Below are 15,625 nucleotides of genomic sequence, written 5' to 3'. Positions count from 1 at the left end.
AGAATGGGATTTCAGGGCCCTCAAAGTTGACATCTAATATTTTATCCTTGAGATTTACCTATAGATACAGAAAGAAGAAGAGATAACATCAATATACAAGAATCAATCTCTATTAGGGTCTTATTAAGCTCTTCTGTTACATATTCGCCACCTCTGTAGAGTTGTAATCATGACTGATTTTCCACCCCTCTGCCAAGTTTGGTGTCTTTTTGTTTGTTTGTTTGTTTTTTAGGTAAAATGTCAGATGCAAAAATGCTGCACTTATTTCTGTTAATACATTGAAAATAATGGAAGATGCAGATTTTTAATTCTTCATCAGTGCAAGCTGGAACATGACTTCTGCTAATGGGGTCTGTTGAACATACTAACTCCAACTTTGACGGCCTTCAGCAAACTGGCACCTGCAATTAAATCTGCAGGCATGAATTTTCCAGAGTGGTAGAATCTCATTCCCATAATGCCAGCCAAGGTACCAGATGTAGCTAGGAAAATCCAAACGTTCCTTGGATCCTGAGACAGCTGGTAAGCATCCAGGCCGGCTAGGCTGCCGAAGAGCAGCCCTGCAGCCAGGGACGGCTCGCTGCCTGCTTTTACATAGCCAACGATCCCACCAGAAGCAACCAGTGCTGTGTAGCCAAAGCCAAACCAATGCAACGGCACTACTGAGCCGGTGTCTTGCATTCTTCTCTTCTCTGTCCAGACAGGAGACTACCCCAGGCCTGCACCGGTCTTGCGAAGGCCCCGGGCTGTCTACAAGGGCGCACAAGCCGGGGGGATGACAGCGAGGTGTCGCCGGACACAGGGCGGCGGACGCTCTGCGTCCTGGTGGCAGGTTGGGGAGAGCTCCCGTAGTCTTACATTAGCTACATGCATTATTTCATCTTATTACATTATTAATTTTTTTAAATGATGGTGGTGGACACAATTATCTTATTACTTATTTGTGGGAATTTTTAGGATTTCAACCAAAAACTTGATGCTAAAATTCGTCTTGTAAAAGATAAATATTCCTCACAAATTTTACTAATCACTTTTTTTTTTTTTTACAGTGAATGGATGCTGAATTTGATTTAAAAAGAACGGAAATCATAACAAACAGTCTCTCAGACCACAGTGTAATCAAATTAGAACTCAGGATTAAGAAACTCACTCAAAACCACACAACTACATGGAAACTGAACAACATGCTCCTGAATGACTGCTGGGTAAATAATGAAATTAAGGCAGAAATAAATAAGTTCTTTGAAACTAATGAGAACAAAGACACAATGTACCAGAATCTCTGGGATACAGCTAAAGCAGTGTTTATAGGAAAATTATTAGTACTAAATGCCCACAGAAGAAAATGGGAAAGATCTAAAATTGACACCCTAACATCACAATTAAAAGAACTAGAGAAACAAGATCAAACAAATTCAAAAGTTAGCTGAAGACAAGAAATAACTAAAATCAGAGCAGAACTGAAGAAGATAGAGACACAAAAAAAAAATTTCAAAAAAATCAATGAATCCAGGAGGTAGTTTTGTGAAAAGATGAACAAAATAGATAGCACAATAGCCAGACTGATAAAGAAAAAAAGAGAGAAGAATCAAATAGACTCAATAAAAAATGATAAAGGGGATATCACCACTGATCCCACAGAAATACAAACCACCACCAGAGAATACTATAAACATCTCTACACAAAAAAACTAGAAAGTGTAGAAGAAATGGATAAATTCCTGGACACACATACCCTCCCAAGATTAAACCAGGAAAAAGTCGAATCCCTGAATAGATCAATAACAAGTTCTGAAATTGAGGCAGTAATTAATAGCCTACTAACGAAAAAGAAGCCTAGAACCAGACGGATTAACAGCTGAATTCTGCCAGAAGTACAAAGAGGACCTGGTACCATTCCTCCTAAAATTAATCCAAACTATAGAAAAAGAGAGACTCCTCCCTAACTCATTTATGAGGCCAGCATTATCCTGATACCAAAACCTGGCAGAGACACAGAAAGAGAAAACTTCAGGCCAATATCCTTCATGAAGATTGATGCGAAAATCCTCAATAAAATACTGGCAAACCAAATCCAGCAACACATCAAAAACTTATACTCCACGATCAAGTCGGCTTCATCCCTCAGATACAAGGCTGGTTCAACATATGCAATCAATAAACGTAATCCTTCACATAAATGGAATGGATGACAAAAACCACATAATTATCTCAATAGATACAGAAAAGGCCTTGGATAAAATTCAACACCCTTCATGCTAAAAACACTCAATAAACTAGGTATTGATGGAATGTATCTCAAAATAATAGGAGCTATTTATGACAAACCAGCAGCCAATATGATACTGAATGGGCAAAAGCTGGAAGCATTCCCTTTGAAAACCGGCAAAAGACAAAAATGCCCTCTCTCACCACCCCTATCCAACATAGCGTTGGAAGTTCTGCCCAGGACAATCAGGCAAGAGAAAAAAATAAAGGGTATTCAAATAGGAAGACAGGAAGTCAAATTTTGTCTGTTTGCAGATAACATGATTATATATTTGGAAAACTCCATCGTCTCAATCCAAAAACTCCTTAAGCTGATAAGCAACTTCAGCAAAGTCTCAGGATACAAAAATCAATGTACAAAAATAAATGTGCAAAAATCACAAGCATTTCTATACACCAGTAATAGAGAGCCAAATCATACTAAACTCCCATTCACAATTGCTACAAAGAAAATAAAATACCTATGAATACAACTTAAAAGGGATGTGAAGGACCTCTTCAAAGAGAACTACAAACCACTGATCAAGGAAATTAGAGAGGACATAAACAAACAGAAAAACATTCCATGCTCATGGATAGGAAGAATCAATATCGTGAAAATGGCCATACTGCCCAAAGTAATGTACAGATCCAATGCTACCTTCATCAAGCTACCACTGACTTTCTTCAAAGAATTAGGAAAAACTACTTTAAATTTCATATGGAACCAAAAAAGAGCCCATATAGCCAGGACAATCCTCAACAAAAAGAACAAAGCTGGAGGCATCACACTACCTGACTTCAAGCTACACTACAAGGCTACAGTAAACAACACAGCACGGTAGTGGTATCAAAACAGATATATAGACCAATGGAACAGAACAGAGGCCTCAGAAATGATGCCATACATTTACAACCATCTGATCTTTGACAAACCTGACAAAACAAGCAATGGGGAAAGATTTCCCTATTTAATAAATGGTGTTAGGAAAACAGACTGGCCATATGCTGAAAACTGAAACTGGACCACTTCCTTGCACCTTACACAAAAATTAACTCAAGATGGATTAAAGACTTAAACATAAGACCTAAAACCATAGAAACCCTAGAAAAAAACCTAGGCAATACCATCCAGGTCCTAGGCATGGGCAAAGACTTCATGACTAAAACATCAAAAGCAATGGCAACAAAAAACAAAATTGACAAATGGGATCTAATTAAATTAAAGAGCTTCTGCACAGCAAAAGAAATTATCATCAGAGTGAACAGGCATCCTGCAGAATGGGAGAAAGTTTTTTCAATCCATCTGACAACAGGCTAATATCCAGAATATACAAGGAGCTTAAACAAATTTACAAGAAAAAAAAAACATGAAAAAGTGAGTGAAGCATATAAAAAGACACTTTTCAAAAGAAGACATTTATGCTGCCAACAAACATGAAAAATAGCTCATCATCACTGGTCATTAGAGAAATGCAAATCAAAACCACAGTGAGATACTACCTCTTGCCAGTTAGAACAGTGATCATTAAAAAATCAGGAAACAACAGATGCTGGAGAGAATGTGGGGAAATAGGAATGCTTTTACATTGTTGGTGGGAGTGTAGATTAGTTCAACCATTGCGGAAGATAGTGTGGCGATTCCTCAAGGATCTAGAACTAGAAATACCATTTGACCCAGCAATCCCATTACTGAGTATATATCCAAACGACTATAAATAATTCTACTACAAAGACACATGCACAAGTATGTGTATTGCAGCACTATTCAAAATAGCAAAGACTTGAAACCAACCCAAATGCCCATCAATGATAGACTGGATAAAGAAAATGTGTCACATATACACCATGGAATACTATGCAGCCATAAAAAATAATGAGTTCATGTCCTTTTCAGGGACATGGATGAAGTTGAAAACCATCATTCTCAGCAAACTAACACAGGACAGAAAACCACACACCACATGTTCTCACTCATAAGAGGGAGTTAACAATGAGAACACATGGACACAGGGAGGGAACGTCACACACCAGGGCCTGTCGGGGCTGGGGCGCTAGGGGAGGGATAGCATTAGGAGAAATTTTACATGTATATTGTACATGACGGGTCAATGGGTGCAGCTAACGACCATGGCACATGTATACCTACGCAATAGACATTCACATTATGCACATGTATCCCAGAAATTAAAGTATAAAAAAAAATTAGTTTTAACATCCAAAATTAATTAAAAGTTTATCAATTAAAAAATGTCTTTGCAACATGAATGAATAATTTTCCTCTCCTTTAAAGTAATCATGTGAATTCACAACATGCACTCTCCCAGCAATTTTAGAGTGAGCACTGCTTAGGGAAGGGTCTTTTGAAATATAATTGTAACCATATATAAAATACAGCTGTTTTCTATAGTAGTTTACATTTTTGTCTATATTATCAAAGTGAAAGTATCATTTTTGTGCTCAGTTTCACAAGTTTGGAAGCCTTCCTACATTTTCCTGTGATCTATAGAACTCTTCAGAATTGTCTCTTCCTTGAAGTCTTTGAAGCTATCTGGACAGCTTTTAGGGGTGGGTGTTGAACAACTTCCTCAAGAATTTCATAGATATTAAACTACATATATTTCCTATCTATTTTAGCAACATTCAGCAATTTAGGTCTTCCTAGAGAAAATACATTTTTCCAGATTTTAACATTTTTAACATAAATCAATAGAAAGTATTACCCAATAATTTTGACTTCTCTGTCAGCTGGCTTTGTCTTCTTACTTATCCCTAATTTGTGTGCTTGGCTGTTTTTTTCCTTCTTTGAAAAACCACTTAGATATTTATACCTTAGATTTATACTTAGATTTATACTTAGATTTATACTTAGATTTTGTACCAAGGTACAAAAAGCTCTTGGATTTATTATACTTTATACTGCTTTTCAGTTTTCTATTCATTAATTTTAGCTTAAATTATTATTTTCTCCTGCTTTCTTATGTTCATTTTTTCTTTTGTAAATTTTCAAATTCAATAGCTTTTTTGTTCCACTTTTTTTCTTATATAGCAAGAATGTAATAAAGGTGCTTAATTCTATAACTTTCCTGTGAATACAGCTTTGGCAATATACCAGAGGTTGTTATATGCAGTCTCCTCGCTTATTAAATTTTATTTTCTTCTTTGACTACAAAATTGTTTATTTTAACATTGTTAATATTATTTTTCTTCTGTTATTTATTTCTAGCTTTCTAATATTGTTCCCAGTGTCTGTAACCTACACTAATTCTATCTTTCGGAATATATTTATGTTCAATTAAACAAAAAACTTACAAGTGCTTAAAAGATTTTCTGTAGTGGATAGAGTTTATTACATATTCTTGAAATCTTTTTAATTTCCCATTCATTTATCTCTGTTCAATATAATCTTTCAAGGACTAAAGGAGGCAATTAGTTTCACACTAGTACTGACTTTCTGCCAATATCTCTAGATACAATATTTACTTTGGTTTTGACTTTATAGGTTTCAATACTATGTCACTTGTTGAGTTACATTTCAGTAAAATATAAACCTCCTTTGTAATTGTTTAAACATGTCACATTTATTTAAAGTTTCATATTAAAATTGCAAGCATTTTTATATTTGTTCCATTTGATGACTAATCTTCACTTTTAATTTTTAACTTCTGATTTATTTTTACGTGTGTCTCATAGAAATTATGTAATAGTATTTGTAGTTTGCTTTTGTATTTACTCAATTTATGTATTTATTTGAAAAGCTAAGTTTGTCATGTATATTTGTAGCTTACTTCTGTCTCTGAATATAAGAGTTTTATTTTACATCCTTCTTTTTGGTGTCCTTTATTTTCTCTATTTTGCTTTATAGTCTGTGTTTCTTCTATTTCCAACATCCCCAAATTACCTTATTTTTATTGTTATATTCACCGAACATTTTCCTAGTTTTCTAATTATTTTTACTCTTAGCACTTAATTTATTTCTGTAGGTTTTAGACATATGTTAATTATCTATACTAAACTGTATATTTAAATGGTTTTAATATTCAAATTACCCATTGGAACCAAAGCTCTCCTATTTATGAATTATTTGTTTTATTCAACCTTTAGTTGAGTAATTATAGCTTCAAGTAGTTTTGGGGTTTTTTTATTGTTTTACCTTGCTTTGTTTTTCCATTTTCCAAGTTACATTAGTAATCCTTCCTGGAGGTTTGCATATTTGAAAATAATTTAATGTTATCTCAATCTATTAACAATATTGGGGTAAGGTTAAAATTCTTGATGTAGCAACTCTTTTCCTCAAGATATTGTAGTTGATATTCTATTTCCTTCTGATTTCCTAGCTATGGAAGAAAAGGACAGAATTGTTACTGTTCTCTTTAGGTGACTCTCCCTAGTCCCATGTAGGTTTCAGTTTATTCATGAAGTTCAATAATCCCAGTAAGATATGCTTTCTTGTTTCTGCTTTTCATTTATCTTGATGAACTTTGACAACTCTTGCTATCAACATATTTAATTTTTTCAACTTAATAAAATTTTCATCTACTGTACCATTGAATGTTTTCCTTTCTTTTTTTTTTCAATTGTTTTCATTGAAAATACTAGTTATACTTATTTTGGAGTACCATCATCTTCTGGACAACATCTAATTGGATGCTATCATCTTCTGGTCACTTTGTTCACCATGACTATTTATTGGATTCAATATTATATTTTTCATGTCTATCCTCTATCACTGATACATTTTTATTCATATTATTTTCTTTCTTTCTTCACTTCAAGATTTTTACTGATATTATTTCTTCCCTCACTTTCTTTTCTAATTCTACAAATACCTTCTCTTTTTTTAATATTAATATTATACTTTCCAATTCTGTGAAGAAAGTCATTGGTAGCTTAATGGGGATGGCATTGAATCTATAAATTACCTTGGGCAGTATGGCCATTTTTACAATATTGATTCTTCCTATCCATGAGCATGGTATGTTCTTCCATTTCTTTGTGTCCTCTTTTATTTCACTGAGGAGTGGTTTGTAGTTCTCCTTGAAGAAATCCTTCGCATCCCTTGTAAGTTGGATTCCTAGGTATTTTATTCTCTTTGAAGTTATTGTGAATGGGAGTTCATTCATGATTTGGCTCTCTGTCTGTTACTGGTGTGTAAGAATGCTTGTGATTTTTGCACATTGATTTTGTATCCTGAGACTTTGCTGAAGTTGCTTATCAGCTTAAGGAGATTTTGGGCTGAGATGATGGGGTTTTCTAAATATACAATCATGTCATCTGCAAACAGGGACAATTTGAGGTCTTCTTTTCCTAACTGAATACCCTTTATTTCTTTCTCTTGCCTGATTGCCCTAGCCAGGACTTCCAACACTATGTTGAATAGGAGTGGTGAGAGAGGGTATCCCTGTCTTGTGCCAGTTTTCAAAGGGAATGCTTCCAGTTTTTGCCCATTCAGTATGATATTGGCTGTGGGTTTGTCATAAATAGCTCTTATTATTTTGAGATACGTTCCATCATTACCGAATTTATTGAGAGTTTTTAGCATGAAGGGCTGTTGAATTTTGTCAAAGGCCTTTTCTGCATCTATTGAGATAATCATGTGGTTTTTGTCTTTGGTTCTGTTTATATACTGGATTACGTTTTTTGATTTGCATATGTTGAACCAGCCTTGCCTCTCAGGGTGAAGCCCACTTGATCATGGTGGATAAGCTTTTTGATGTGCTGCTGAATTAAGTTTGCTGGTATTTTACTGAGGATTTTTGCATCAATGTTCATCAGGGATATTGGTCTAAAATTCCCTTTTGTTGTTGTGTCTCTGCTAGGCTTTGGTATCAGGATGACGTTGGCCTCATAAAATGAGTTAGGGAGGATTCCCTCTTTTTCTATTGATTGGAATAGTTTCAGAAGGAATGGTACCAGCTCCTCCTTGTACCTCTGGTAGAATTCAGCTGTGACTCCATCTGGTCCTGGACTTATTTTGGTTGGTAGGCTATTAATTGTTGCCTCAATTTCAGAGCCTACTATTGGTCTATTCAGGGATTCAACTTCTTCCTGGTTTAGTCTTGGGAAAGTGTAAGTGTCCAGGAAATTATCCATTTCTTCTAGGTTTTCTAGTTTATTTGCGTAGAGGTGTTTATAGTATTCTCTGATGGTAGTTTGTATTTCTGTGGGGTCAGTGGTGATATTCCCTTTATCATTTTTTTATTGCGTCTATTTGATTCTTCTCTCTTTTCTTCTTTATTAGTCTTGCTAGCGGTCTATCAGTTTTGTTGATCTTTTCGAGAAACCAGCTCCTGCATTCACTGATTTTTTGGAGGGTTTTTTGTGTCTCTATCTCCTTCAGTTCTTCTCTGAACTTGGTTATTTCTTGCCTTCTGCTAGCTTTTGAATGTGTTTGCTCTTGCTTCTCTAGTTCTTTTAACTGTGATGTTAGATCTTTCCTGCTTCTCTTGTGGACATTTAGTGCTATAAATTTCCCTCTACACACTGCTTTAAATGTGTCCCAGATATTCTGGTATGTTGTATCTTTGTTCTCATACCTTTTCTTATCTCAATATAGTGACTTATTTAATATGGTATTGAGTTGATCTTCTTAATTTTTTTTTTTTTTTTTTGGTGTTAAGTAGTATAGTCTAAATTTTTCTTCTGGTTCCTAGTGTTAATGATTTTCAGAAATATTGTTCTGTGTATGTTTTTAGTAATATATTAATCTTCTTTATTGTTGCAAAACATTTACAAAAGTCCCACGCTGTTGTGTCTTTTTTTAATTCTTTTTGGGAAAGTTCATTCGAGGTTACTATCTTTCATTAAGTCTTTTTTGTTAATCTGGAAAATACCCAAATCTCTTCCATCTTCGTATCTGGATTAAAACCTGCAATTTCACCACCATCTTATTCTAAATTTTTTCCTTTTCCTTTCCTTCAGTGCACTGAAATAGTTCCAACTATGCCAAAGATATTTTAAAAATAAATGACTTAGGAAAAATACAGATATCAATATATTTGTGGAAAAGGCTGACTGGCTTATGTAAAATTGTTACTAATTATGCAATTTATACTAAGTAGAATTTTAAAATCAATGTTAAAACCCAGGAAGCTTGTAAAAGACCTTAGATTTAGAAATATTTGCTTGAGGCAATTTGCTAGGCTTCTGAGGGCAAATATTTCAAATCATGTTATTGCTACTGCAGTCTCTCTTCACTACCGCACTAAAGCTATCTATGAGCCATTATTTCTTACCACAAAAGCTGCCAGTATAAAAATCAAAGCACAACAAAGAGCAAAACATATTCTGTCTCCTGCTGTAAAATGCACTGTGAGTGCAGATGTGCCTCCACTTTTAAGTGTCAAGAACTAAGCAGAAATTTTGAAATGTTTGAGAATGGATGCTTAATTTTACCTAAAACCAAATAAGCAATACTGTAGTTGATTAGCTTATAAAAGGTAACCTATTATTGACTTACAACCAATAAATGATTATGTTATAAAAGGTAATCATTCATTGGATTACAACAAATAAATGTTCTAAGATATACAAAAAGCAGACTTCCTATCACAGAGGAAACTTTATTAGAAATCTCATTCTAAGCTCCTATTCTTAGAACATTATCATGATCACAACAATGAGAATCAACAAATACAAGTGGTTTTTTTTCGAATGTCTGTTTTTATAATATCTTCCAAAAATAAAGTATAAATTCTAAAAACTGAAATCTCTTTATTGATATGCAAGTACTTAGCAGTAAAATGTTTGAAAGTGACTTTCAAACTTATATTGTGAGGAAGAGTATTTACATACAAGGACGAAGAAGGAAACTATATATAAAAAGATGAGGTCAAATATACAGAATGTGTTGGAATTCACAATCTGGGATGAAAATAAATGGCACCTTAGGTCACTAGATAGTCTATAACCAAAGAAACTAGAACTGTATGGACAGCAAGAGAAGACTCCTTCCCCACAGACTCAACAGGAGCCAGAGGCACCACTTTCACCAGCACTGCCCAAGCATGCTGGTTGGTTTCCACACCTCCCTGCCAGCAACAACTGTAAAAACTGTTACCTGTCTGATGATAAATAAGATTAAAATAGTACGGTTTATTTTATTTTGAATTTTCCTAACCACGAGTGGATCTGAATATCTTAATATGTTTGGTCTATTGTACTTCTCTTACATAGAATGTCAACTTATAATCATCTGCCTATTTTTCTATTGAGTTATATAACTTTCTATATACTAAGACATTGATATTTCTCTATTATCCCCATTGATCTATGTTTTCATTCATAGCTACTAGGTTTATGTTCATGATGGAGGTCTCCACCTTGTGTGTGTATATGTACGTGTGTGTGTATAATGCGTGTGCATTTGTAACTGTGCATGTTGTGTGTGGATGTGGATGTGTACTCCCTTGGTTTTCTTTTTTTGCAGAGGGCTTTTTTTATTTTCATTTTGCTTTGTCTATCTTTTCACTTCACTTTTTATATTTAAACTGTTAATCTTTCTGCAATATTTTTTACAGATAGTTTAACTGAAGATCCACTTTTATTGTTTTCTAGATGGAAGGTCAGTTGTATTGGCATTATTTCTCAAATAATTATTTTTCACCATGTTATATTGTACTATAAAGTTTACCTTATATTCTCAAAAAAACTCAGATGTATTTCTAAAATATTGTTTATATTCATTTTTATTTTTCTATTCTTAAACCAAAACAATATTCTTATTTCTCATGAGAGTCCTTGAGTCCTGATAATGTATTTTATGTACATTTTGAATAATTTTATTGAATAAAGAATCCAGTAGATGTCTTAATTTACATATCAATTTAGGAGATTTAAATTTTATGATAGATCTTTCCAGTCAAGATGAAATCTGCATTTCCATTTCTTCAGCTCTTTTTTTTTCTTTCATAAGATATTCTATTATAGTATTGTGCAAATTGAGTAAGTCTTTGAAACTTTCTTTTTAGCTTTTCCTGAGCATTGTGTAGTTATAGCACATTATCAAAATCATCTCCATTTCTAAATGTAGGTAAGCAGAAAATCTTTTTAAACCTATTTTTCTGGTGCTCATACATCTTACAAATTTTCTGATTAATTTTAGTATTTTTGTTTTACTTTAGTAGCTTGAGTTTCCTTTGCACATAAAGATATAATCATCAAAAAGATTATTTCTTTTTTCCAATTTTTTTCCTGTTATTTTATTTTCTTCTCTCTTTGCACTTGATAATGATGTTGGCAGCTGCTAACCCTGTCTGCTTCTTAATAACTAAAATTGCTTTATTATTTGGCTGAAGTAGATAAAAACAGGCTGCTTTTGCTATTTGGTTAAAATCCTTTATTATATTTAAACAGTTTTCTTCTATTGTATTTTATTTCAAATATTTCAAGGTAAGAATTATTTAACTCTATCAAAGACTTTTTCTCACCTAAATATGCAATCTGAGCCATAGTTGAAGCTTACATGTCAGTTGTAACCTTCAGAATTTTGAAAAAGGAGGCACATATCAATTTTCAGAAAGCAGCTATTGCTCTTATGAAGATTTTCACTTTAATCAAGGATATCTGAGTTTTGTTTGCCATATAATATTAATCTTAGAAAAATGTGTGCATTTCTGCAGTAGAAATTTACTCATCTCGAAACATGTCCTCAATGACAAATTTTCATGATAAATTTGTAATAGTGTTTCAATGTCTAATTACATTGATTTACATCCCAGTTGCGTTTTATATCTCTTGATCTTAGAGTAAATTTAACATTCTGATTACTGGTACTGATTCTCCTATCTTCAGAATATCCCAAGTAGTAATTTTCAGACTTATTTTCAAATCCTTGCTTGTCAGCATTTGCCACAATTAGAATATTGAAAATATTTAAGGAATACTGTTTTGTTTTGTTTTTTCTATTTTGAAGCCTTCTTTCGTTTTGGTTACAATTATTTCCCAATGAAAATTCATTTCCCTTGCCTCATGCCAAGATTGCAAAAATTAGTTTTCCTAAATTGGTTGTTCTACTTTCAGGATTTAATGTCTTTCTAGAAAATTTTAATTCAAAACTAAACTTAAATATGTTACGATTTTTCATAGCATTTTTAGTTACTATAAAAACTTTTAGGTTCTTTTTAGTCCCATTAAGTATGGTTACTTCCCCTACAAAATATAGTGACTGAAGTGCTATCCCAGCCTCTCACTGTGGATGCCAGGCAACTTTCTACAGCTCGTTTGTAATCAAGTTTCTGATAGCCACTAGTCTTTGCATCTTTAAAAACTACACTACATTTCTCACTCTCAGACTAATTTACAATTTTTTTGGCGAGGGGAGGAATGGAGTTTCACTTTTTTGCCCAGGCTGGAGTGCAGTGGTGCCATCTCAGCTCACTGCAACCTCCACTTCCCAGGTTCAAGCAATCTTCCTCCTCAGCCTCCCAAGTAGCTGGGATTACAGGCACCCGCCACCATGCCCAGCTAATTTTTGTATTTTCAGTAGAGACAGGGTTTCATCATGTTGGTCATTCTGGTCTTAAACTCCTGACTTCAGGTGATCCACCCGCCTTTGCCTCCCAAAGTGTTGGGATTACAGGCGTGAGCCATCACTCCCAGCCTACAAGTGTTTATAAAGTGGAAAATCTTCTGAAATTAGAGAGAACTGGGTCAGAATCTTAGCTCCACCATTTATAAACTGAACAAACATAAAAAACATTCTTCAACTAATTGAGCATCAACTAAAAATGTGTGTGATAATATGTACCCCAATCATTTGTTCAATTCCTATTAATTGAACATTAATGAAGAAAACAAATACAAATCCTGAGAAAATTATCTTAATGTTAAACTAACTGCAATGTGATGAAAGCATTTGATACACTAAATTATTGCTGAGACCACTGCATCAATTCACTGGACTTATAATCATAATGTATATTCAATTCCACAATTATGGAAAGTGTATATCTACTACTTGAAAACATTCTGTTGGAAAGCATTCTATGATTTTAAATGGAAAACAATTGAGATCCTTATTTCAAATTTTGATATCACTGAAAAGATTAGTATCATAGGAAAAAAGGTCATATTGAAGAGTATGACTATTTTGCTTATATTCACAATTTTAGATGTTACATCTGGAGATTTAAGAAAATATAAATGTTAATTATAGAACATCTATCACTAATTATAGGGAATATGTCTTAGAGTCCTGTGCATAAATGTATTAATTAGTCTCTTTAAACTCTGATTACTGCTTTCCCTTTGCAGCCTCCCAGAGAGCAAAGAAATTCATTATAATGAAGAGTTCTTACAAAAATTCACATTATGCAAATTGCCTTTGGAAATATTATGAAATGTGAACCTCCCAAAAACTTTGAGAAGATATTTTATCCACATTATATGTAAGAAAACTGAGTTTTAAGGAGCAATTGTGTTACTAAACCAAAGTAACAAAAGGAATAAGTTGCAAAGAAATACGCCATTCAATACATAATCCTGGCAAATGATCAGCACCTCAACTGTCCTTGAAGAGTTACCAGAATGAGATGACTGTTTCCCAGGGCAACTGAACTATTACCATATTATATCTCGTAATCTCTCAGCATCCCACTGTGAGTAGGTCGCTATATCCCTTCAAGAACTGAAACAGACCGTATTCGTTATAGCATTAATCCCTGAATACATTTATGAGTTCCTCTGCAACGGCTTTACTGATCTTGTTCCTCTTTTCCCTGCTTTGAGTCGCATCTTCTGTACAGACCCCAGAAATCCAGAAATACTGACTCTAACAGTAGGTAGATGCTTCAAAGCTCACTTTGAACGGGATATACTCCTTCCTAACTCTACAACAGAATCGGGCATAATTTTTTCTGACTTTTTGAGTCACATTATTCTTATTCATGTTGCCCTGACCCAACCTTCAATTATTTTTTATTACAGAATCACTAAATTACAAAGTAGAAGTGAACAATGTGAATGAATTAATTAAGCCCAAGTTTTGAATGCACATATTTACTCAGACTTTTCTAGTAACTGAAGATGCAAATTCTTCAACAACTTCAGGATAGAAATGTTTACAAGACAGCCTATTCCATTTTCACACTATTCTAACCTTCAAAAAAGGTTTGTTTTTTGATTTCTTTTTTTTTTTCTGAGACAGGATCTCACTCTATCACCCAGGCTGGTATGCAGTGGTGCGATCATGGCTCGCTGCTTTTAACCTCAACCTCCCAGGCTCAGGTGATCCACCCACCTCAGCCTCCTGAATAGCTGGGACTACAGGTGTGTGCCACCATGCTAATGAGCAAAAATGCTAATCTTTGCATTTTCTTTCATAAACATGAAGTTTCGCAGAAAAAAACAATTTATCTTGTAAAATTTATTTGTCTTTAGATTCTACCCATTGAATCTTGTGGTCTTCAGTGGAAACACAAAGCAGAATAAACCTAATTTTCTGTCTCGCACACACACAAGAAGTCTTCAAAAAAATGCCAAACAACATAAATGTAAAACAAACATGAAACAGAGTACAGAGATAAACTCACGTACATGTAATAACACAGAATAGAGGTGGCACCACCAACCAATGACAAAGGGTTTAGTAGGTGGTGTTAGAGAAGCTGGCTCAATACAGTGAAAAGGGAAATGAGAGCACCACATATAAAGGTAGGCTCCAGCTGGATTAATGATCTAAGTGTGAGGTGTAAAACTTTAAAAATAATAAAAGAAAATGTAGCATATCTTTGACATAAAAATAAGGTAGATCTTCTCAAAAAATAAATCATAGATTTAAAATGTTTGTTCAATTATGCACAATATGAGCAAAAATAAATGACAGTTTTGGAGATATTTGCAGTGTCTAACAATGACAAGGAAATTTATCAAGAATATACAGTGAACTCGTACAAATCAATAAGAAAAAGACAAAAACCTCAATGAAAAAATGGGCAAAGGATATGGAAGAGAAACTATGAAGGTTAACACATATTGGAAGAAATGACAACGTTCAAACCCGTTAGTAATCAGAGATATGCAAATTAAAACAGCAAGATAACTTTTTACTCCTCAAAAAGACATTAAAAGGGGATATAAAACAATGTTGGCACATGCTTGAGGACATATAAGCTGCAATTTGGCAGTTTGGACTGTTGGAGACATCCTGGAGACTAACCTGATGATACTTACTAAAATAAAATATAAACACATCATTTGTCTCAGCAATTCATGTTTTGGATTGATTCTCATAGAAGCCCATGGGAGACATGTTCATTGCACCAATGCTGTGCTGAAGAGTCTGGGTGTGATTAAGTGTGCATCATTGAGATCCTGAATGGACAAAATCTTGTGTATTAACCACATGGAGTACCAACCAAAAATTAAAAATAATAGTTTA

General features: G+C 34.0%; 3 protein-coding genes across 3 annotated transcripts in view; 1 reads left to right on the top strand and 2 right to left on the bottom strand.

Moving 5' to 3' along the window:
* SOD1 (superoxide dismutase 1) overlaps positions 1–15,625 on the top strand; it is a 1,049,346-nt gene that overhangs the window by 78,934 nt on the left and 954,787 nt on the right. The gene's annotated exons all lie outside the window — the stretch shown is intronic.
* Positions 1–15,625, bottom strand: part of TIAM1 (TIAM Rac1 associated GEF 1) — a 1,375,699-nt gene that overhangs the window by 516,545 nt on the left and 843,529 nt on the right. The window lies entirely within an intron of this gene.
* LOC126951707 (transmembrane protein 14C-like) lies at positions 128–837 on the bottom strand. Its single transcript, XM_050786112.1, has one exon. It carries the CDS (start codon positions 679–681, stop codon positions 343–345), a length of 339 nt encoding a protein of 112 aa, XP_050642069.1. The 5' UTR covers positions 682–837; the 3' UTR covers positions 128–342.

This window comes from Macaca thibetana, chromosome 3, assembly GCF_024542745.1.
Source record: "Macaca thibetana thibetana isolate TM-01 chromosome 3, ASM2454274v1, whole genome shotgun sequence".
Lineage (NCBI taxonomy): Eukaryota > Metazoa > Chordata > Mammalia > Primates > Cercopithecidae > Macaca > Macaca thibetana.
This window is presented reverse-complemented; position numbering and strand designations above follow the sequence as displayed.

What these genes read in the sequence shown, in the direction of transcription:
- LOC126951707 (XM_050786112.1), bottom strand. Translation starts at nt 681, where the DNA reads ATGCAAGACACCGGCTCAGTAGTGCCGTTGCATTGGTTTGGCTTTGGC.